Source organism: Cynara cardunculus, assembly GCF_001531365.2.
Source record: "Cynara cardunculus var. scolymus isolate 2C chromosome LG 1, CcrdV1, whole genome shotgun sequence".
In the NCBI taxonomy this organism is placed as follows: domain Eukaryota; kingdom Viridiplantae; phylum Streptophyta; class Magnoliopsida; order Asterales; family Asteraceae; genus Cynara; species Cynara cardunculus.
In genome coordinates, this window is record NC_037528.1 from 25,574,484 (window position 1) to 25,599,835 (window position 25,352).

At 33.3% G+C, this 25,352-nt stretch overlaps 2 protein-coding genes across 3 annotated transcripts in view; both read right to left on the reverse strand.

The window, feature by feature from the left end:
• Positions 1–222: 222 nt before the first annotated feature.
• On the reverse strand, positions 223–10,249 carry LOC112511258 (ubiquinone biosynthesis monooxygenase COQ6, mitochondrial). Its single transcript, XM_025116806.1, has 10 exons — positions 10,202–10,249; positions 9,201–9,321; positions 8,083–8,182; positions 7,746–7,889; positions 5,881–5,939; positions 2,704–2,771; positions 2,566–2,617; positions 2,253–2,414; positions 1,197–1,796; positions 223–616 (listed from the first exon to the last, which is right to left on the reverse strand). The coding sequence occupies exons 1-10, from the start codon at positions 10,207–10,209 to the stop codon at positions 401–403; spliced, it is 1,530 nt and encodes a 509-aa protein (XP_024972574.1). The 5' UTR covers positions 10,210–10,249; the 3' UTR covers positions 223–400.
• Positions 10,250–21,215: 10,966 nt separating this feature from the next.
• LOC112510064 (chalcone synthase 2) overlaps positions 21,216–25,352 on the reverse strand; it is a 10,080-nt gene continuing 5,943 nt past the window's right edge. Inside the window, exons 2-3 of one of the 2 annotated variants that reach the window (XM_025115349.1) lie at positions 22,378–22,540; positions 21,216–22,282 (exon numbers count right to left, since the gene is read on the reverse strand). In XM_025115349.1, coding sequence (XP_024971117.1) covers positions 21,291–22,282; positions 22,378–22,540 — 1,155 coding nt within the window. In that variant the 3' untranslated portion in view covers positions 21,216–21,290. Of the gene's footprint in view, positions 22,283–22,377; positions 22,568–25,352 lie in introns of those variants that run through there. The other variant, XM_025115340.1, reaches the window with a different exon arrangement.

Sequence of the window (25,352 nt, forward strand, 5' to 3'; positions counted from 1 at the left end):
TTTCATTGTCGAGCTTTTCCAAAACTTGGCAAAAATTATGATTGCACAAGCAAAACGAACACGTTTTTGGCCCAAAAAGAACTCCATTTATGTTCTTCTGTGTAGTTTTTGGAGGGTTTGAAGCCATGCAAGTTTCAGAGTTCGAAAGCATGATTTGGTTATTCAGGTGCATGTTTTCTAGTATACTGCCTACAATAATCCCTCCCTTTGATGACAAAAAAAAGGCCCAAGCAAATCAATAGACAACAATGAAGCAACATATCATATATTTGCTACTGCACAGCTTCTTAAAACTTGTAAAATATTCTCTAACATCCTTTAAACCCATGGAACCTAACTACCAAACAGCATCGACTGCAACACTTTGATACATTTATTCGAAAGAAAAGAACCACTTACATCATGACAGAAAAGGCAGTCTACGCTCTCCCGACGCATACGAGATGATATTCTTCTTCAACGGCGCGAAAACATTTGCACCATTGAATGCAGCAGCTCGTAATATATTAAGTGGTCCAAAATCAACAGAGTACGCTTTCTGGAAACCATCCAAAACAGCCATCATGGTTATATTCGCTGTTTTCCTATCAGCTTCATATTTCTTCAGCAACGTTACCTGCACATATGATCCATGCCATGTCCCTCTTAGATTTAGTAAACAGTAAACACTAGTTATCGAAAAGAGGGGCACTTGACCTCTGAAGTCGAGGTGATCTTGATTTGCAGGAACAAATGTGGCATCATAATTTTTCTGCTTCTGGTATTGGTTATAAAATTTATCTCAAACTTCTAAGCGATTTGTATTGGAGTTGTACGTTAGTTGGTTTGACAATAAGCGAGATCTGCTACATATGTTGATTATCTAATTGTGAGGTAAGATTAATGTGATGTGCCCTAAAGCAGATTTTGGGGTGCATTTGGTAGACGGGACTGGAAGGGTAAGAGTGAGGTAGGCAGGTGCAAGAATTGCTATGAAGGATTTAGGTTAATTAGACATGGGTAGTTTAATAATTTACCTATCTTGTCTCATCTCCCTGATTTTTGTCCCACTTAATCATGGCATTATCTCAATCTAATGCCGTGCCGAACATGGGATAACAAGCTTTTGTTCTGTCCGATTCGGTCCTGTACTGTGTACCAAACTCCCCTAAAAGTCTGACCGTAAAAAATAGTGGAAGGGGTAATGTATCATTTACCTCACCAATATCAGATCCCACTGCAACACCATCAGCAATGACGTTCGAAAGTGAAGCTGCATCTCCATACCCCATGTTAACTCCTTGACCAGCCAAGGGATGAACAGTATGAGCCGCATCACCAATTAAAACTACACGCTTTGACGCATACTGGTTTGCATGCATCAAAGAAAGCGGAAAAGCCATCCTCTGTGAAGCTACTTTCACCACTTTTGGCGGAAGTTCAAATCCCTCATTGGCCGATGATGTCACATCTGGTCTGAAAAAGGAAGAAAGTACACCACTGCCAAACACCTGTGATTCAGGATGAGGGCCGTATCCAAAATCAAGAGCATGGTTTACAGCTTTCACAAAATCATCCTCGCTCATTATTTTATGGTTTGATGCCTCTTTAGGAGACATGGTCCAAACGATGTTGCTAAAGTTGTCACCAATAGGCAAAAGCGCAATTGGACCCGCAGGTAGAAATCGTTGCCACGCACAGAAGTTTTCTGCAGAATGTTCAACGGTGCAAATGACTGCACTCTGCGAGTAATTCCAACCAGTGGTTTTGATTCCTGCTAACTCCCTAACATGTGATTTGGACCCATCGGCTCCAACCTGTTACAAACATCATGAATCTGAGATAAGCCACAGCTGGTCGTCTTCTCACATATGACAAAGGCCATGCATGGCAACCATAAGCTACCTTATTTTTTGAGCTTACTGAAAGAACCCCGCCTGGTTAGCCATAAGCTAGCTTTCTGAAAAGCGACTTCGTTCGATGAACTTCAGGGTTTTTCCCACTTTTAACCAATCATGCCCCTTATATTTTTTCAATTAATCTTTTAACATATCATTTTACATTGGCATCTAGCTTATCTGCTAGTTTTTACCAAACATGACTAGTTTATCAGCTGACAGCTGGCTTAATCAGCTTAGTTTGCCAAATATAGCCAAAGGTGTCACATTTTTCTTGAATGGTGAAGATATAAAATTAACCATCAACGCATCTTTTTCTATAAAAACAAACTTCATTCACATGCAATAATAGATTTCCAAGACATTAAAACTTACCACCAACTTAGCATACAAGTTTGTGCCATCACTCAGCTCCAGCTTTGCTAGATTTGCAAGACTTTTTGATTGTGAGGCTCCTGCGGCAGAAACTGATGAACGTGTTGGAAGTGACATTGACGACAATCTTGTAGGATAGATTGTTTTCTTGAAATCTTTGTTCTGTTCAGTTTTATTTCCATCAGTCAAATGTATCTAGAGCTACGTGAAAGCCATTAAAAGAGAAATATCTGCGGGAGTAGCAATAGGGATTCCAATGATCCCACGATCAAAGTGGGAAAAGAAAAGACCACCTAAAACACGTATCACTTACTTGTAAACATGACAATAAAGATTTATGTAGCACCTTATTCTCCACAACGCAACTGAGTTGAAATCCCAGAAAAGATCATTAGACAGTATGACAACAGGTATATAAGAATATTAGTGAACCAATTAACTCTGTTCTTACCCTAAAACATCTTTGTCTGCATCTCTTGCATTATACCTTGTGTATCCGAAGCCAGTGTAATCCCATACCTAGTAAAAAGCAATTGATCTTCAATCACAAGTCATGATAAATTTACGACTCAAAAATTCACAATATCATCCCAAGATCATCAAAAAGTATATCGCAACAGAAAATTTACACTCAGATCAAATCCTGAAAGGGACCTTTAACAAAACTCAAATGACAAAACCTTCCATTTGCAATATTTTTCAGCAAGATGGGTTAGACTTGAAAGGCTAGTTTGCTTCATTTCTTTTCAAGCAAGTTGATGTCAACAATAACAAATAATAATTCAAAACAATCATGTTTAAAAGATCTTATCCAAATAAGCATGAATATTCATCAAAAACGCTTTAACCCCCGGTAACTACACACTGATCGCAAACATCATACGCATGTGACAAACCAACAAGTATGCATTCATGCCAAACCAGACCATCATGTTGACAAGAAACAAATTCTTGTGCACAAAGAAAATTTCCCATGCAAACCATCATAGTCCCTACGGCGCACTCAGTCCCACTTAATGAGTGAACCCGACCCACACATAAACCAATCTATAATGAAACATGTACATGTTATTTTAAACATATAGCACATACATTTTCATGCATCAAACCTATCATGATAACAGTTAATAAAGCATCAAGACAATTTTCCAATAAAACATGGTATGAAATCCATGTAAAATTATAGCACATAAAACTCACTCGAGGTCTACAGTCCTAGAGTCACGCTCACAAAGCTAATTGGCCTCGCTACCAACACCTAGATAACCGAATACCCATAATAATTTATTCAACAAGCATCTTATAAGCCTCACAACTTTCCAAGTCCAACGATGGTTTTGCAAGCCTAAAAATTAAAAGTTCATTCATGCCCATTTGTCACAAATGTTAAACTGATGTCCTAAATTCCAATTTTAACAAACTAAAACTTATGGATAGATCCACCTCTTAAACTCGCCGAATTAAGTTTTAAGATGCTAATTCGAAGCATTTAGGAGGTGGATTTATCCATTGGTGTTAAGTCGCTAAAATTGGAATTTAAGACATCAATTTAACATTTATGACAAATGGTCACGAATGAGCTTCAACTTTAGGTCCGTGAAGCCATCGTTGGACTTGGAAAGTTGTGAGCCTTGTAAGATATTGTTGAATTAATATTACGTTACCCGGGGGTCGATAGCAAGGCCAATTATCTTTGTGAGCGTGGCTCTAGGACTTTGGACGTCAAGTGAGTTTCATGTGGTGTATTTTGTCAATCGCATGCAATGTTTTATTGGAAAGTTGCGTGTTTTATATTATCATGATTGGTTTGAAGCATGCAAATGTATGGGTTATATATGCATGAACATGTTCTGTTACACACCGGTTTATGTGTGGGTCGAAGTGGGAGTGGGTGCACCATAGGTAATATAATAGTCTGCAGAATTCATTTCATGTCGACACAATGGTTTGGGTTGCCAAGAATGTGTTTTTGCCAGTTTGTCACATACGTGTGATGTTCGCGACAGGTCTGTAGTTACCTGGGGGTTAAAGCATTTTTTACGAATATGCATGTTTATTTGAACAAGATGTTTCAAACTTGATGTTTTGAAGTATTATATGTTATTATTGATGTCAACGTGCATGAAAACCCATAAAGCTCCCTAGACCTTTAAGTCTAACCCTTCTGTTGAAACATATTGCAATTAAGGCAACAGAGAGCTTTGTCAGTTGAGTTTTGTTGAAGGTGTCAATCAAGATTTGATTACGACTTGTGATGATTATTTACTTTGTACTTTGAAGATTCAATATTAAATTTATTAATAATTCAATGATCTAAATGTGATTTTCCATCGCGGTATATTCTTTTAATGATTTGATTTTGGGATGATATTATGTAATCAGAGTTGTTTCGAAACTTTGGGTCATTATAGCCTAGACTTAAACTAAGAGTAGTATTTGGTTAATCTAATAGAAGTGTTATATGATGTTGATGCATATGAGACCTTAAAGTAGAAAGTGATTCAAGTAATGTATATATAGAGAAAGCATGAGATATTTTGCAATAGAGTTGTTGGATATTATGACTTTGAGGAAAGTCAATATGATTGAAGAAAAGAGCATAGTAAGAAGAAACCAAAATGGAAAGTTTGAAGTGATGTGTTCAATATTCCTTGTGTGTAAAATAGAAGGTGTGCAAATTCTGAAATATGGAACAGTTAACTATGCATGTACTATAGGAAATATGAACATGGCAAGAGACATTGAATAAATGATTATGTAATTGGAGTAGTTTTGTATTTTTGGGTCATTACACCTTCAACTTGGTATAACATATAGGTTTCAAATGTACCCATTACAGATACTACTCCGAGTTCCATAAGGAGTCACAAATAGAACAGCAGTAAAATTGACCAACCACAAATATTCCTTCTTCCACAAAAATTCTATAATTATATAATTCTCAACATAAACACAATCTTTATACAACCATGCAATCAATGTTCCTTTTGAAGAAAGTATTCAAATTTTGAAGCTGCTTTAAGAAAAATAATAAGCAAAACTTTCTAACTGATGTTATTATACACATGGATGGCCACAGTGTAGTGCATAGTGCATACGGAGGCACGGGCCACCGCTTCGTTCCTTCGTCGTAGTGTAAAGAATTATACGGTCATGAAAAGTGTCACCGTATCAATTTGTTATGTACCACCATATATATTTTGAAACTACAATGAGGACACAAGTTTCCCTTGGTAGAATTGGTTTGCACCCCAGACCCGAGTTTGAGTCCTGTTAGTGTCATTTTCTTAGTTTTTAGCTCTTGGTTTCAGATTTATTATGTTTCTAAAAAAGCTTGTGATAGAAGACTTGAACACAGGACCTCACATATGAAAAACAATGAACTAACCACCAGACCAATATTGATTTTGTGAAAAGTATCCATATATTTGTTTCTTATAGACAAATGGTGCCACCACTTGAAAAAGTTTCTAGGTTCGTCTCTGGTTATACAATTTGTATATTGAGGTTTCCGTGAAATGTGGATAGTTTATGATACTAGTGTATAACATTCCATTTCTGAAACCGTGCACTACGACACAAAAGATTGCTCCAACAACTAGACAAATGATCTTGCATTCTACATTACCTGCATTCTATCAAAATAGGCATGTCGATGTTGTTCCACATATTGCCAAGCACCAATGCCTACAGAACAGAAATTCCAATTATTGTTATTGGACCAAATAGTAAAAAAAAATCATATTTTCTCCCAATTAAATGCTTTGAATTAAGATAGATCATGTGAAGTAAATTATTTTTCCTCCCCAGCCCCAAACACCTGCATATCCCTTATATTTTTGGCACACAGATTGGGGCAATCTCAGCATTGCTCTTTCCCAAGTACCGAGTGTTAGGTGGATACTTCAAACAGAATAACGGGGAGAAAGAAGTGAAAGAGGGAAAAGCATAAAGAAGTCTATTCCACAAGACAATGGCATTTGTTTTACCATTCCCATTGTAAGTAAGAGGACTTTTAATATCACATACTCTGGAGTCTGGAGGCTTTGGCATCTAGTTCTCCTTAGCCAAAGAAGATCCCCAAGAACCTTAATGGATCAACTAAAATCTTGGATATCAATTAGCCTTATTCTTTTATATATCTTTTTCTATATGCAATACCAGAAAATGTGTTTTGTTATTCTTCTTATGATAAAATGCCATGTAAGGTTCAAGGTCCCTTAGTTAGCCACGTTGTATTCAATGCCACTAAAAATAAATAAATAAATAAAACTTCCAATATGATCCTTTTTGCGATGTATTGTATGAAACATGATTTATCTATTACATGCCTTTATCTACACATAAAATATGCACCCTATCCCCTTACAATTATGTGCCGTTAAAAAAGGCTTGGAAAGAAGGGAGTAAGGGTGCGTTTGGTATGCAGACTACATGGGACGGGACGGGACAAAAAAAAATAGTCCCATGTTTGGCATGCCATGAACAAAAAATACATAGGACAAGATGGGACTATTTTTAAAATTCATGGGACAAAACTTGATATTTTTTGTTCCACCAAAAAAGGTGGAACAACATGGGACTGAAGCAATTTCTCGCAAACATTTGGGGTTTATGTGGATTTTATTACCTGTAGAAAGAAGCTCCACCTGGGTTTTCACTGGTTATGATATTGAATTCATATAGTCTAGAATGCCAGAAAGCAATTTCTCGCAAACATTTGGATGGAGCAGGCTAACAGCACTTTTGATAAGAAGTAAGCACATTTGGATGGAGCAGGCTAACTACTTTTGGTAATTAATTACATAGTAAGAGTAAGCAGAGCATGTTTAGGTTAGAATGAGGCTCATTCTGTAGCCATTCTTTGGGGATATACACATTATTTGCTTTCCAATCCAACAGTTTAGTGGTTGTGTTGGATGCAATTTGTGGCTGTTTATATGTTTAAAGAAATGATGCATTGTAGCTGAAACCAATTTGTTTTGATATTTGGTATTGTCATTGTAATGAAATATTGTTTTGGTATTTGATATTTGTCTTTGTAATGAAATCTTGTTTTGGTATTTGGTATTGTCTTTGTAATGAAATCTTGTTTTGGTATTTGGTATTGTTTTATAGATTTATAAAAAATGTTCGATCGTTGTGGGTGGTATTGTCGGGTTGGCTCGTCAACACCCTTTTGTCATTTTTTTGGATTTATATTTAATGTATTAAACTTGATTACACAAACTATGTAATTAAAATATATTTTGGTTAATTTGTTGTCATTTTACAATCATTATATGATATAAAATAACACTGAACAACATTTAGGGGTAATATGGTCATTTTAACAGTTTTGTCCTGTCCTGTCCTAGTCGTACCAAACATAGGACAGACAATTAGTCCTGTCCCGTCCCGTCCTGTCTAGTCTGCGTACCAAACGCTGCCTAAGAGAACATTGTGTTCCCTTTTGCATAGAAAAGAAACCGACAAGTTTATAGAACTCAATACCTTTAAAGAGAGAAATGGTAGCAGGTGTGACTGTACTGACCCTTGGATCTGGTGGATCATCTTTCTTGATGGATGACCCATTTGTCAAAGCAGGATTGCTGTCAATGATGGCAATAGACAACTGCTTTGTCAGCGGCATGCTTGCTGCAACCAGACAGGAAATACAGAAAACTTGCATGAAGAACCCAATATTTTAAACACTATAAAGACACAAACTAAATAAGATCCAAAGAAAGAGTTTCAAATAGTTGTGCCTCACAAATTCATTAAATTAGAGAATTGAAATGCAAGCAGGAAATCATGAACATGAGGTTGACTGAACAAGGTACACAATTACCTAGCGAACAAGCCAGGGCCATCCCAACCATCCCACCCCCAACAATAGCAATGTCATACTGAGGGATATCATTTGTAAAACCTTGCTCATCCTCAAGCTCCTAGAAAGGAAAGAGTGAACAAAGTCAGTGCTAAACAATAGATTCCAGAGATGTGATATTTGTCGAATTAATGGAGGAACCAAATGCTTAAGAAAACTTGTTAACCAATTCTGGAAGCAATATCACCTAATCCTCCCAATATTTGTAATTAGATGAAACAATTGCTCTTGTACCCTATCCATCTTCCTTTCTTTTCCACCTAAATTTATAAGTTTCAAAATCTGCAGAAACCCCTTTCTTAACAGACTGAGGTCTACAAGTAAGTATATGCTGCATAACAAGACAACCCACCACATTTAGGAGTGCTCAAAAACCCAACCAACCCGATCAACCCAACCCAACACGAAGTAACTCAACCCGAAACAACCCTATGTCTAATCGAGTTGTAAAATTTTCAAACCGTATGTATTGGGTTGATATCGGGTTACTATAATTTGAACCCAACCTAACCCGATGAACCCGATATCCTTTTATTTCTTGGATTTAATATGATTGTTGAATTTCTATTAATATATAGATTAGACAATCACACTATCACGTACGCTCTTCATATACACATATTTTCAATTTATTCACATCAATATATAACCCATTCATATATATGTTTAGTAACTGTGAACATATATATGTAAATTGAGAAAATTAACTGAATGTGATATACATAAGAAGTATGGATAAGTTGAATCAAAAGGTTAATGATGAAAAAGAAATTATGAGTAGAAAAATAACATATTCAAGGTTAGAAGAATATTTTAATGTACCAAAGTATCAACCCGACCAACCCGTACGGTTTGGGTTGGGTTGGGTTGCACTTTGGTTTGGGTTGGGTTAAGATTTTTCAAACCGCAATCATTGGGTTGGGTTGTTCAAATGTCTTTAACCCGATCAACCCAACCCATGAGCACACCTAACCACATTAGCATCAAAGTGAGGTGTCACAGACCAACGAAATAGAAAACATTAGTTGACATGCCAGCAAACAAATATATCCTAAATAGGATAGAAACAATAACATTACTTTGTTAAATTGGCTTCCGTGTGGAACATCATTTAATTTTGATGGTGCATCATTGCAGAATGTCCTTGTAGCTGATTTTGACACAAAGATGTTTGAAGCAAGCCTTCTTGTTGCAATGAACCTATTCCAAGAACAAATAATAATTTATACATCTGATCAAGAAAGAGAAAATAAATACGAATGAGAAGATTCACATATATGGCAACTTAGAACATAGTTGGATGAACCGGATTGTTTAAATTAGTCTCTCCCCATATCAATATGATAGTCAATATATGGATTTCTTATCTTTTTCAAAATGTTAAAATTTTAGCTGATCTAGGGGCATGTAATTGTACTTGTCTTAAACAACCGTGGTAAGATCTTTCTCTTTATGAAGAAATTTCAAAGGCTACTTAACTTGCAAGAGTAAAATTGAACAAAAAGAACTGCAGTGATAATAATTACAGTTATTAATCAATGTCCCAAAACCATAAAAGGATTAACATTTTCAACGTCAAACCTAGTGCTTATCAGAAACAAACTCAGATATCAGTCTCATTACTAATTGACAGCCAACAGGTTCCAATGTACAGGGTTAGGAAGTTTGATGAGCCTATCAAGTTCTCTAAAAACAAATTATAAGCCACACCAAATTCAACTTCAAAACTCCACCATTTGATTCCCCCAATTAAAAATCCATCTTCGTTCCAGAAGAATAGAGTACAAGATCAGGAAAGGTAAACACAACCGCATCAGAACACGTTTCTCGACTATGCAAGACTGATACTCTTGTTACCCGTTCTTCACATAAACAGAACCTGTAACTCTTTGAAATCAAACTCCACAGAAACTTCACCCAATTTATACTCAAATTAAAAAGAATCAAAACATTAAGCTTCAAATTTTGCACTTAATAATTCAATAACAGGATCATATATCATAGATTGAATATTGAACTCGAAATCATAACGTAATCAACCTTATGCGTACTCAAATTCAAAAGGGGCGAAATTCTTTACCTGCTCATGTCTCCTCGAACGATCGAGCAAGAGAGTGAAAGAGGGACCTCTTTTTCTTTGGCATAGCATAAGCATACCATAGCAATGGGCTTATATTAGTAATGGGCTCAAAGCAAAAGGTACCCAATAAAATGCTTAGCCTGGTGGGCCCAAAGGTACACTGAGTCAAAGTCAAACCATTATGGTAAGTAAAATTAAACTCTAATTATAATTAATACTTTATGTTATGAAACAATCAAAAAATTTATGAAATCACATATTCAACAAATTAAATGGACGATTGAGATTGAGTTGTATTGACTGTACAAATGTAAAGTGTCGCATAATAATTCACCTATATATAAGGTATATTTCAAATGCAACCATGTTCATTTGTACAACCAATGTAACTCAATCAATTGAGATATTTATAAAAATGATGAGTGCTCATTTATTATGATTTGAATATTTATGGAAGATGACTAGAGTTCATTAATTATGATCAATACTTTATATTATGAAACAATCAAAACTTTTATGAAATCGCAAATTCATCAAATTAAATGGACAGATGAGATTGGATTGTATTGGTTGTACAAATGTAAAGAATTGCATAATAACTCACTTATACATATATATATATATACACACACACATATATATATATATATAGAGAGAGAGAGAGAGAGAAAAAAACTTGGGATCATGTGAGACCAAGGGTTTTTCGTGAGACTCGTAAGACCAATTATCAACCATTGGATTAGATCTACAATCTGAACATTCATAAACACCACGAGACTTCTCAATAATCACAAAATTGTCACCTTGCAACTTTAGACCATTGGATCATTAGCTTATAAAGTTGATCAATGAACATAAATTGGTCTTACGGGTCTCACGAAAAACCTTTGGTCTCACGTGAACTCAACCCTATATATATATATATATATATATAAAGAGAGAGAGAGAGAGAGAGAGAGAATTGAGATCATGTGAGACCAAAGATTTTTTGTGAGACTCATAAGACCAAAATCTTAACCCTTGGATTAGATCTACAATCTGAACATTCATAATCACAAAATTATCACGAGACTTCTCAATAATCACAAAATTGTCACCGTACAACTTTAGACCATTAGATCATTAGCTTATAAACTAGAGGAGTCATCTGTCATTTTCATTTTCTCAGAAGATGGATCTGTTTCAACCTTATTATGAAATGGTTTCACTGTTTGCCTATTAGATGAGACATTTGTCATTTTCATGTTTTCGGTAGATGGATCCATTTCAATCTAATTATGAAATAGTTTCACTGTTTGCTTATTACACAACATGTTCTTAACAATTATGAGATGGTTTCACTGTCGTTATGAAATGGTTTCACTGTTTGCTTATTACACAACATGTTCTTAACAAAATGAAACAATTTCATCAATAATTGTTGATAAGAAAACTAGATTATGCACGAATATTATATTACGTAACCAGTTCATCCCCAAAAGTTCCATAAAACAAGATACTCAATGAACGTTTTCACGAACCAATCTGCATACATTTCATAAAACAAGCTCCTCAATGAACGTTTTTTAAACAAATCTAACATGAATCTGTTTCACAGCTGATTATATTGTTACCGGTTCATGAATCTTTGCTAGGATCTATTACTGATTTCGTGGATTAATTAATATAATAATTTTCGTCTTTTAATATTCTTACCCCTAATAAACCAAGAAACCAAATAACAACATTTAATTTTTTAAAATACTAATTTAAATAAATATTTAAATATTATCATTTATAAAATTTTCTTTATTAGGTTACCTTAATTAAGATTTACTAATAACTTCCATAATTAATCTAAAACAATATAAATGACAATTCTATCCTTAATGATTAAATTTAATTAAAAAAAGAAATTTTCTTATTAGTCAAAATTAGTTTACACGGTTTCTAAGAATTATATGGTTTTCATTTGATTCCGTGTATATATATATATATATATATGTGTGTGTGTTATATTGTCATGATAGCTTATCTCGAAAATATTGAAGAATTTAAAATTATTTAAAAAATAATATATTAAAAAAATACTTTTTTGAGTCTATAATTTTATTCTCAAGGCGCTCAAATGATTTAAATGACACAACACAAAGCACCCATGATGACATGTTGAGTTTTTTTTGACATTCCAATAAATCAGAAACTACCTTTTTTTTCTTACTTTAAAAAATATTAGAATAGAGGGTATGTAATGATATATGTTGTACTTTAATGTTTTGCTTCTTTTTTATTTTATCATGTCTTTGCTAGTAACTAGGTAACTTTACCGCGCTTCACGCGGTCGTTGTTGATTGATGAAAGAAAGCATCGATAAGTTTAAATTTGATACAAAATGTTAAAAGGTATCACAATAATTGTGTTACAATTTTATTTCTGAATGTTTTATTTTGTTAGAATAAAGAGAGTTAGAATACATTGGTTGTAGAAAAATGAATATATAAGTTTGAATTCGATATAAAATGTTAAAATATATCAGAATAATTATGGTACAATTTTATTTCTGAATATTTTATTATGTTAGAATAAAGAGAGTTAAAATATATTGGTTGYAGAAAAATGAATATRTARCGTAAAAGAAGTTAAATTGTGAAATAACAGATAATACATTCTATAGATATATAAATAAATTCTTGGTTTTGGTTGTCTTATTATTATAAGAATAAAGAGAGGTGTAATATATTTCTTGTCAAAAATAAAAATATAATTTATAAATAACATATATCAATTCGGTATATTATTAGGTGTAAAGCCGAATATTACGTTTTATAATGAAAAATCCAATAAAATTGTGACATGGAACATGGTTAGTATAAAATTATCAAATTATGTTTTAATTTGAAAATATATAATTTTTTTTCCTTCTATGAATATCCCGAATCCTAAAAAAATGCAGTAGAAGATAAATAATTAATTGTTTACAGAAACAATCTGCAATCTTCAAAATGAAAATAACAAAAATTGAGGTAGTAATTTAAAATAAAAACATACAATTTCCATGTTTTGTATAAACAGTCTCATGGAGATATTGGAGCATCTAATTAGTTTTCTCGGAACTTCAGATATGAAGAAAACACACCAACAACTGATTTTGCCATAGACTTTTCTTGTTCCTCCTTRTATTGTTTCTCTAATCTCCTTCAATTTGCTTTTAATCGCAGACAACAGAGTAGATAGAGAGATCGAGAAAATAAAAGTAAAACACGCATAATTATTGTTTCATGTCTTTCTATATATGCATAAAAAGATAGAGAGAGGCGTACCGCCAGCTATATTGTCAATCCATAATTTTTTATAGGGATCGCAAGATGAAGAAGAGCAAAGAAGTTTGTGATAGAAAGATGTAGAAGATAAAGAATTGTAACGGTAGAAGATGAAGAGTAAAAAAGTATATGATAGAAAAACGTAGAAAATAATGAATTGTAACGGTAGAAGACGAAGAGTAAATAAGTTTATGATAGAAAGACGTAGAAGATAATGAATTGTAACGGTAGAAGATGAAGAGTAAAAGTCTTAGATTAAATATAAAACCTAAAATAAAAGGAAAAAATGGAGAAAAAAGGAAGACATGAATACTAGTACAAGAAGATGCCACGTCAACATTGTATGTTTCTGCTTTATAGATATATATAGATTAGTATCTTAACAAGTTTTATGTTGCCTTATATTGAATTATACTGGTGGTACATATGTAGTAGTTTCTTCAAATTTTGGATTTGATCCTTAAAATAAATTATCTACACTGGTGGTCCATAACACTACCAAACAAGGCAACATTTCCGACGGTTATATCCGACAGAAATCTTTATTTCTAGCGGATATAGCCGCCGGAAATGTTGGTGTCGGTGATTAATTTCCCGGCGGATTTACTGCCGGATTTTTCATTTTCCGACGGATTCCGGCCGCCGAAAAATTTTCACCCATTTATTTAAAAAATATTCATTAAATTAAGAAAATATTTAAGTTTTTTTAAACAAAAATTTCCACCGGTTTATATAAAAAAATATTCATTAAATTAAGAAAATATTTAAGTTTATTTAAAAATATTTATTAAATTACGGACGGATATATCCGTCGGAAAGAATTAATTTTTTTAAAAAATATTTATTTCTGTAAATATTACCGGCAGATACATCCGCTAGAAATCAGTCAAAAATTTATTTTAATTTTAAATAGATTATTTTAACCTTTCACTTTCATAACACACATGGTCTCTCCATTTAACGATGTTAGTTAGCACCTTTATGAAGGACTAATCGAGTAATCGGTCCTTGAACAACTTATAAGACCAAAAGTATAATCTACTCTAATATTTAATGTGATACACGTTTTTTTATATTAAAATCATAAATCAAATTTCTTAAAATAAAGTAGATATTAATAAATATATTTATATTTATTTAAATATTAAATTCACAAAAAATTAACGTTTAAAAATCTCAAGTATAAAAAAAAAGTAAATCAAGATAAAGTCACATATCTTGTGGGTTGAGAATTGAAAAATGCGAGCAAAATATTGAAAATTAAGTTCGGTTAATGTGAGATTATTGATATGTGATCAAACTATAAATAATTAAAATAACAACAAAATAAAAATTAAGATTAAAAAAACATTGATTATTCAAACAGTTAAAGAAAAAACATCACTACAACAAATAAAGATAAATATTTTTATTTAATATATATGTTATTTTAAGACATTTGATTTGTAATGGATATATAAAATATTTTCTAATAAAAATAAAAAAAACCATGAATCACATTAAGTTTTAGAGCATATTAGACTTCTAGTCCCCATAGTTTGTTCAAAGACCGATTAGTCTTTCATAACGGTCATTAACTAACGTCGTTAAATAGAGGGACCATGGGTGTTATGAAAATGAAAAGTTAGAGAACACCAGTGTAGATAGTTTGTTTTAGGGACCAAATCCAGTATTCGAGCAAACCACAGGGACCACCGGTGCAATTCACTATATGTGATATATGACCAAACAAGCTTAGTATGTCTTTTATAATGGTAGGATCTCAAAGGTAAAAATACACACATTACATCTACAGTAATAAATACAGATGAAAATCTTCAGCTTGCAAATACTTGATGGCTTTTGTAATAATTAGTGTTTTCAAGTTTCTTTATTGCTAAGTTTATTATTTACTACATAAAGCTTCAAATTTCATCCAATTCTTTCAATTCCATCAAATTTCATTATGCGAACCAAAAGTCCGCTAATCTTTTGATGTTGTATGTAGTAAAAGAAAATTTTGTTGGTGTCAAAAATTTCGTAGTTTCACATATAAAGTAACCTTTTAATATTTTGTTTTTATTAAAATATGTATGTTTTCTTAAATATTTTGTCTAAAAGTAACGTCTGAGTTTATCAATCAATTTTATAACATATCTAAATACAGATCCAATAGCTTTTTCAAAAATCAAAACATTTCACCTCACTACTCAAGTGGTAATGCACAAAAGTAATGGCTAGTGGGGGAAAGCATGAGTGCACATTTTGTATACAATGCTCTCCATTTTACTTTTCTTCCCTACCAAAGATCCCATCTCATTATCTATTAACCAATTTTAGACAAATTGTTTCATCATCAAAACACATACCTAACCAAACCTCGACATCCCCATCCATCACCTTTCACTATCTGCAAAGACTCAGAGAGTCTACTGACACCAATATCTAAGGACGAAATTCAAGTTCAAGGTTTAGATGTTGTTATCAAGAAGTTCTAACAATCTCTACAAGTTATACCCCATCAGTTTTCTTCATTTGAATATTCTTATCCAGTGATCATGGTATATTAGTAACATAAAGGTAAATTTGAACACGTGTTGTGGTGCTCCGAGCTATCTGTACTCCTGGCGGCGTTGGCGCATAATCGGTGCACGTCTCTAGTTTGCTCCTGCTATGTGCCATCAAGATCCAACAAAGGCAAAGAAGAAGAAATCAACAATAGATCAATCAACACGAGGTGCTCTCCGCCTACGCCTTCACCTACATCTTCATCAAACAAAGATCATCATCTTCATCCTTATGGGATCATTATTGAAGATCAACAAGAAGTTCATATTAGTGATCACGAAGCAAAGATCAATGGTGTTAGTAGTGGATCAAGAACTAACATGAATGGTGGCACTAAAATGCCACCCACGCCCACTCCTCTCAAGAGTAACCTTAAGAAATCGACAGTAATCCATGAGGAAGTCGGTCAACTTATAAAAGGAATAAGAAAAGTTAGTTGGCCAGATGCTTATGGAAAAGATATAGCACATGTTCAAGAATTTGAGCCCAGGTAACCCTTTCCCAACACCAATATTTGACTTGTGAACTTTTGTTGTTTTTGCATCGTTAGGGCTCAAGCTAAATGTTTAATCTTGTTGGATTGATAGCGTGTCGGATGATGGAGAACTAGAAGGAGTACGCAATTCATGCATATGTGTAATTCTATGACAAAGGTGTTCCCAATCAACCAAAATACAGATTTTGCTTGAAGTTCTTAACATTCATTAACTGTATGAATTGTTCAACAGCTATAAGTATGTGGCATGTCTAATTTTATGACAAAAGTATTAAGCATTTTGGTATGTTTTGCAACAAAAATAAAAAATTTATCATGATTGTTTCTAACAAATGAAAATTATGTAATCATACATTCTTAGGGCATGATTAGGAGGAATCTTTTAGATATATTTAGTACTGATCTACTTGTAATATCTTAATTTGATTTTAGTTTATTTAGAGATTATCTCGATTAGATTGTTGTTTTTGGTTTGCAACATAAAAACTTTTATGAGAGTTGTGACCCCTGGAGATTTGGTGGGGTGGATTATACTGAATGATGCTTTTAGATCATGTTGAATTTATATCCAGTCCCACATAAGACAATATTTTTTTTTGGAGTTTGTAACATCTTATTTGATATAAGTTATGAATTATGATTGTGATATATAAAGACCTGATCGTTGACTAGCAATAATTTTGTGCCATAAATTCTATAATAAAATAAAAACCATAGTACGAAATTATTGGTAGTTTGTTGCGAATACATTAAAAGAGGCTCACAATTGATATAATCACGGCCAACAAAGCCTTGACTACAAGGTTATCAAAAATCGATATCATTGGGGCCACATAAATAATTGCGAAGATCGCTGACTAAAACAATACATGAACTACCTTATTCTTGGTTTGGTCTTTTAGCCATATGAAGGGTTGTGCCACTAACAGAGGAACCTCATTGAGCCATCCTTTGGGCCTTTGATCGGAAAACGAAGAGCAATGTGCTTTATGAGTCAATAGCCAGCATGGTTGTTCTTAGGGGAGGGAGGGAGGGCGTGGCCCGGCCACAACAAATAGGAGCCCATTTTTAGTATATAATAGTAGTTAAAAAAAAGTAGTGAATAAAAGAAACACAAATTATTTAGTATTTAGTATGACGCAAAAGGAATTATTATTATAAGTTAGGGCTCATACATGTTTTAATAAATTATATTGGAGAAAAAATATGTAAAAGTTTAATTGGTTGTTCATTTTATAATATTGCTTCTTGTTTCTCTAAAAAAATTTATCTACCGTCAAAGTCTAAAATTACTTTTCTAGAAAAACTTGATATATTTTCTATCATTCATATTCAACTGGCTCTTTTGATTATCCAATTCACATAAATTATATTTTTATGCTATAATATATAGATACAAATTTCTTGTTATTAAATAAGAAAACGTTTACCTTTGTGAAAAAATATCAACCATACGAGAACGTCCAACTTATATCTATGTTTAGGATTTCAAACTACCTTTATATATTTTTTCATGCGATACTCTAATCGTTGAGTCAAGTAGGTCAAGCTGAGTCAAGTCAGAGAAAATAGACCCCTATAAGTATAAGAGAAAGCCGCACAACCAAAGCCTGTTTCTACGCGGATCGGAATCGGAATTGGATATTGAATGGGGAATTAAGTCGCTCTTTGATCTGCAGAATAAGGCCGAAGCATCTGGCTTATAGGTAATATCCCATTCCCGCCGAGAGACTTAAATAACTATAGCACTCCAGAAAGAAGATTGGATTCGACAAGAGTCTCAGCGAGAATAGGCAGCTTTAGCATCAAACACATCATCATACCGACAGTCATCTGAACGCCCAGCAAGAAAGGCCCTAACCCTGCCAACCAAGTAAAAGTAAAAAAGGCTTTAGGAGCCAGGAGAAAAGGAAAGAATAGTAACTTCTTGGGAGGAAGCGTAGGTGATATGGAAGTAGTAAAGCATAGTTCTAATCATAGGATTACATATCGCTCATCAGCCCAGAACTCGCAACTTTAAAGCTCTTTTCTTATTGACTCTTTATTACCTAATACTGAGTGCATGTATCTTAAGTCCTCTCCTTTCTCTCTAGGCTATTTGTGGTCGCCCGAGAGATTAGTTAGTGCACATAAGCAACCTGGAAACCACCATGTTTACCCCCAAAAAAATCTCAAACTATAACCAACATGGGCTTTTGATTATAAGATTGATAGTTCCGTTAATGTTTGTTTTAACTCTAAAAGTTTAAAGTGGTGACGAAAAACATTAACATGATGTAGAAGGAAAACTCAACTGATTTATATTGATTTACTTAAAATGTTTCTTGAAATAGTCAATATTGTAACTCCAAATTATATCAATTCATATATATTAAAGATATGTCATGGGATGTTTTTGATAGCGTGACAGATTGACAATACTATGTAAAAATGACATGCTAGATAATATTAATTTAGAAATAATTATTGGTTGATTTTATATCTAGAACTACTCGGAAAAATGGTTTTATATGAATTTTTAGTATCTCTTGAATTCAATGTATTTCCGATGATAAACACAATACATTGAATTCTTTTTCGATATCAAGAGCCATTCTTTAAATTTCATCTCGGACATATAATATGTCACGAACGTCATATATAATTAACATCTACAAAATATAGAATTTTTAATCTTTTTGTATCTTACAATAATCCTATTTTGACTAAGAATCTATGCTCCTTTTGGATGAGGTTTTGACAAACCTTTCAGTATAGTTAATTTTTAAGAATACTAGAAGAGTATTCGTACAATGCAGCAAGACACATCTTAATTTTAATTTTCTATTTTATTATTTGTCTCTGTCGATGTTACAATACGATTTTATGTATTTTTAATAAAACAATAATGATTTTATTTTTGAATAAAATATAAATTTGAAGATATCATAAAACTTTGAAAAAAATATATATTAATGTTAATATCAAATCAACTATTTAAAAGTTTTCATTTTTTACGTAATTTCTTTAATTTATTTTTTTATTATAATTTAATTTATGTTTAATAATGAAATAATTTATTTTTGGTTTAATAATATAACATTTTATAATGACAATAATTAAGTATTTTGTTAGAACTCTATGATATCCTAATTATATTTTAGATTTTTTATATTTAAAATGAGATGTTTATCCTGTATTTGATTATGTTTATCTGCAGTTAGTTACATGAATTCAGATATGGAGCTTTAATAACTTGTACTTACGCACAATCTACTTGTAATCTTGAGTTTTAAATAATATGCATTAATAAACAGTATTTTACACATAAAAAATAATTTTAAGAGTTTTTGTCAAATACTTTATAATATAGTATAGATTAGAGATGGCCAAATGGGCCCGGCCCGGCCCGTAACCGCCGGAGGACCGGAACCGGGACCGGAGAGGGACCGGAATCGGCCCGGGACCGATTGTGGACCGCCGGTTATGAAGCGGTTATGGATTTTAACGTTTTCTAGGACCGAGACCAGTTAAGACAGAACCGGTTATGTAACCGGTTATAGGACCGGCCCGGCCGGTCAACAAAAGTCAACGTGTATATATATATATATAACAAAACATATTTATAAAATTAAACATATATATATACATATTATATATATAAAACATATTTTTAAACGTATTTATAAAATTAAACGTATATATATATATATAACAAAACATATTTTTAAACGTATTTATATAAAACATATTAAAAATAACATATTAATAATATTAAAAATTTATTAATAAACAAAAATTTGAAAAAAAAATATTTTTTTTGGCCGGGACCGGTTATGGGACCGGAACCGGGACCGGATTCCTTAACCGGTTACCGGTAAGCTTGATCGGTTACAAGGTATTTCACCAGAACCGGGACCCGTTACCGCCGGTTTTTGTCTTGATTAGGACCTGTAGGGATCGGTTAAGGACCGGTCCGGGACCGGATTTTGGCCATCTCTACTATAGATTATGAATTTTTAAGAAACTTTTTACTTGGTAGATGAAATCCGAAGACAAGAGTAAAAAATAAGAAAAGAATAATAATTATATCCTTTTGAGATATTTTCATGTAGAAATTACATCTATACTTAATAAATAATAAGAATAATAACTCCAATTTAAGAATTATCAAATAACGGTTCGTTTACCTAAATGTTTACCCGATAACCGTTTACCCGATAACCGTTTACCCTTAGGATTCAACACTGTAATTTATTTTACAGGGTAAGATTATAGTACATCAAAATGGTATCGTATGTAACAATTTACCCGGGTAAGAGTCGTCACCATCATTTACCGAGTAAGAATCTTTATCTTTATCATTGCTCTTATCGGGTAAGATTTTTGACCCTTGCCATGTTTATTCGGTAAAAAAAATTACTCAGTAAATACTTACCGGATAAGCGTTTAGTAAACGACGCCTAAATTTTATTTATATTATTTTTGACAAAGAGGCCTTTTGGATGCTTAATCAAATAATGATATGAAAACCAAGAAAAAAATTAATCAAAAAAGATTGTTACATTTTTATAATCAAAGCAATAAACAAACACAGTATATCCCACTTAAATAAATATTTAAGATGAGATCTACGATAAATAATAGAATAGGAGGACCCTATTACAAATTTCATTATTGGGTACATATTATTTATTGGCACGAGAAAAGGAAAATTACAATTACAAATAGAAGGTATTTGGGCACATCAAGGAGTAGGATGGACCAATTAAATGGACACACTATGGAGGACCAGGGTCTCGACGGTAAGCCCAGGTCCGAACCCAAACAACACGCCCCACTCGAGCCCCTCGCCCGTGGTGTTCAACCCATCTGTAGCCGAAGCATGTCGCATTTCGTTTAGGATAAACAAGACACAAGCACTTGACATGTTTCCGTATTCACTGAGCACGTGTCGTGTGGCCCGCAATTTATCGGGCTTCAGGCTTAGTTTTTCCTCGACTTGGTCTAAAATCGCAGGCCCGCCCGGATGCGCGATCCAGAAAAGGGAGTTCCAATCTATGATGCCCAAGGGTCGAAAGGCCTCTAAAAGGCTCTTTTCGATGTGTTTCGAGATAAGTCTGGGAACGTCTTTGAGAAGATGAAACGTAAGCCCAACTTCACGAAGGTGTCCATCGATTGCACCGTCGCTATCGGGGAGAATTGTTTGGGCAGCAGAAACAATCTCGAAAAGCGGCTTCTCTACATCGAGCATTGGGTCAGACCCGACTATTATTGCAGCTGCACCATCGCCGAACAAAGCCTGGCCTACAAGGCTATCGAGATGGCTTTCATCAGGCCCGCGGAAAGTCACTGCCGTGATCTCCGAACAGACCACCAGTACGCGGGCCCCCTTGTTGTTCTCAGCCAGGTCTTTGGCCAAACGCAAAACGGTGCCACCAGCAAAACAACCTTGTTGGTACATCATCAAGCGTTTGACTGAAGGCCGAAGGCCGAGAAGCTTTGTGAGCTGGTAATCAGCTCCTGGCATGTCAACACCACTGGTAGTGCAAAATACAAGATGGGTGATCTTCGATTTTGGTTGGCCCCATTCCTTAATTGCCCGTGTCGCGGCTTCTTTCCCGAGCTTGGGTACTTCCACGACAACAATATCTTGTCGCTCGTCTAACGATGGTGCCATGTAAGCACAAATGTTCGGTTTCTCTTGCAAGATCTCCTCTGTCAAGTACATGTATCGTTTTTTGATCATAGATTTGTCACCTGAAAACATTATACAAAAAGAAACAGAACGAGTATTACGAATCATGATTACATCATGGCCAAATAAACGTACATATAATTTAATGATATCTTACACATGCGTCTGAATTTCTCTTTAAGTTCTTTTCTGTGCTCGCTTTTTGTAATACGAAAATAGTAATCGGGATACGTGCTTTGGAGCAGACAATTAGGCGGTGTGGCAGTCCCGATGGCCATGATGGTAGCCGGACCTTCGGCTCGCTGCGCCTTGCGGAACTCCTGGATGGTGACCATTTTGTGGCGGGTTTAGACGGTGGCGATTGGTGGCAGATGAGTTGAAATGGTGGGTGTTGATGGAGGGAAATTGTGGAATTTATAGAAGGTGGTGAGGGTTGGGTAACGTCGACTGGTGGATGCATATCACATGCGTAACTCCCCACTCTCAATTCGATGGCTGGCACGTCACTCACACTTGCCCATAAAACTTTCAACTCCTTCCTCTTTTAATTATCTATACCCTCTCATAAATATAAATATTTATGAATTTTAAGAATACAATAAAGTACAAATTATTAGTTAATTTAGAATATGGAATAAAAAATAGAAAGTTACGGTTTAAGGGCCATTTGATAGTTACTGAATGGTTTGATGCGGAATGATTAAAAGGTTTTCATGATATAGTGTAAAATGAAATATAATTGTTTACAATAAAATTATGGCGCTGAATGGTTAAGCGAGACCCATGATCGATGCAAAATTATTCAGAGGATTTTATAACGATTAAGAGACAATTTTTTTTTGGCAAACAAGATTCACCTCTTAACGATTCAAAACTTGCCTCTTGATAGAACTACTAAGAGGTAAACAACAACTCTTAATTTGTCTAAATTTTATAATTTATATTTTAACATCAATTTCGATATATTTTTTTAATTAGCAAAGAATGTTCAATCATTATTTATAATTATTTTTTTAATAAAAAAATTGTATTAATTTTATATTTATTATATTATATGGTAATTTGAAATCATATGTCTCCAAAATTCATTTGGTTCAAACATATATGATATATGAGGTAGGGCCAATTTATAAGCAAAATGAAATAATCAATGGAGGCATTGTTTTGTAGACAAAGATTGTGAGCATGAAATTGGAAGGTTTGGTGGAAATGGAATGTCATCTTCCTAATGATACCCAACTAACATAAGCATTTTATCACATTGGTGCAAGGTTTTATCAAACTTTTTTCCGATACCAAACACTTATATGTTAAGTGTTTGTCGATAAAATTTAACACTATCATTTATTTATCGATTAAGATTTTAGTCTATCAAAACGGTATTGTATGCATCGATTTATCCGATAAGTGCTTGCCTTGGTAAGACTTTTGGTCCTTTGTCTTTCTCATATTGGATAAAATTCTTGGTCCTTACCATATTCATCCGGTAAGGTAATGTGACTTGGTAAGTGCTTACTTGGGTTAATCGTTTGATAAACGGCTCCTTACATAGTCAAAGGTTTCATTGAAAACCGATATCATGTTGACATTTTGAACTAACTGAAATATCTTGATTTTCTATTTTTATTTGATCTAATAATTCATATTAAATAAAATTTTTAATTAAAATTATTGATTAAGATAATTAGGGGGAAAAAGGAGGTTTATTTCAATCATGATCACGATTAATTATATGAAATTTTGTTTTATTTTTTTTAGTTAAAAACTTTACCTCACTTAATTTTTAAACTAAATGATTATAAAAAATATCAATATTTTAATCAAATAAGTTACATTAAAAAAAAGAATTTCCTTTTCTTTGATATTACATCCATCTTGATATAATATTTTTTTTTCTCGTTTTAATCGTTTTTTTACATGAAATGCTATATGTGTATGTAATATTCATTTTGAATCTTCATACACATTCAGGACCAGGTGTCTACAACAGCTTGACACCGTTTGTCCATAGCTTGATATCACATTCTTCAACATCACAAGTTTAGCCTGAAAACACATTCGTCAACGTCGTAAATACGTAACATGGCACGACGTTCTACATTATCCTAAGCCAACACCCATCGAAACCAATCAAGAACTCATTCATTGATTTGATGTGTGTTTATTGTGTAAAACCATAACCTACCACCTTCATTTTCCATCGAGAATCGAGAACCTATTGATTGATTTATTATATGTTTGTATGTAAAACTATAACCTACCACTTCAGCTTTTATCGTGACCTATCAGGACCGATCGAGAACCCATCATGACCAATCGAGAATCCATTGAGACCAATCGAAACTAATCAAGAACCTATATATTGACTTGGTGTGTGGTTGTGTGAATAAAATCATAACCTGCTACCTTCATTTTTCATCGAGACGGATTGAGAAACTATCGTGTGTAAAACCATAAACTACCATTTTCAGCTTTTTTATCAAGACAGATCGGCCATCAAGACGAATCGGTAACTCATTGAGATCAATCGAGAACTCTATAAAAAACTAGAGTATGTAAAGTTAAAATTGTAGTATATTCATGATAAATATCATACTAATATGAATATGCATGATAAATGTTATAGTGAAAATGTATACTCATGATGAATATTATATTGATGTTCGAATACTAAAAAGTTGTTGTATACACGTGAACGTATATAAATATTCATGATGAATGTTATAGTGAAAATATATATTCATGATGAATATCATATTGATGTTATTAATATTGAAAATTTATTGTATATACGTGAACATATATAAATATTCATGATAAATGTTATAGTGAAATATACATTCATGATGAATATCATATTGATTGATGAATATTGACAAGTTGTTGTATATACGTGAACGTACATGAATATTTATGATGAATGTTATAGTGAAAATGTATATTAAAGATGAATATCATAGTGATGTATGAATATTGAAGACTTGTTGTATACACATGAAAATAGATAACTATTCATGATAAATGTTATAGTGAATTGTATATTCATGATGAATATAATACTAATGTGTTGGGTCACCTATTGATTTGGTGATGACCCACTGATCTGTTCCTCTACCTTAGCAACACTTAGTA

Excerpts from the sequence above, each read along its gene's own strand:
- LOC112511258 (XM_025116806.1), bottom strand. Across the intron at positions 7,890-8,082 it reads GGCCCTGGCTTGTTCGCTAG|CAAGCATGCCGCTGACAAAG; the intron begins GTAATTGTGTAC and ends GTCTGGTTGCAG. Across the intron at positions 5,940-7,745 it reads TACCATTTCTCTCTTTAAAG|GCATTGGTGCTTGGCAATAT; the intron begins GTATTGAGTTCT and ends TCTGTTCTGTAG.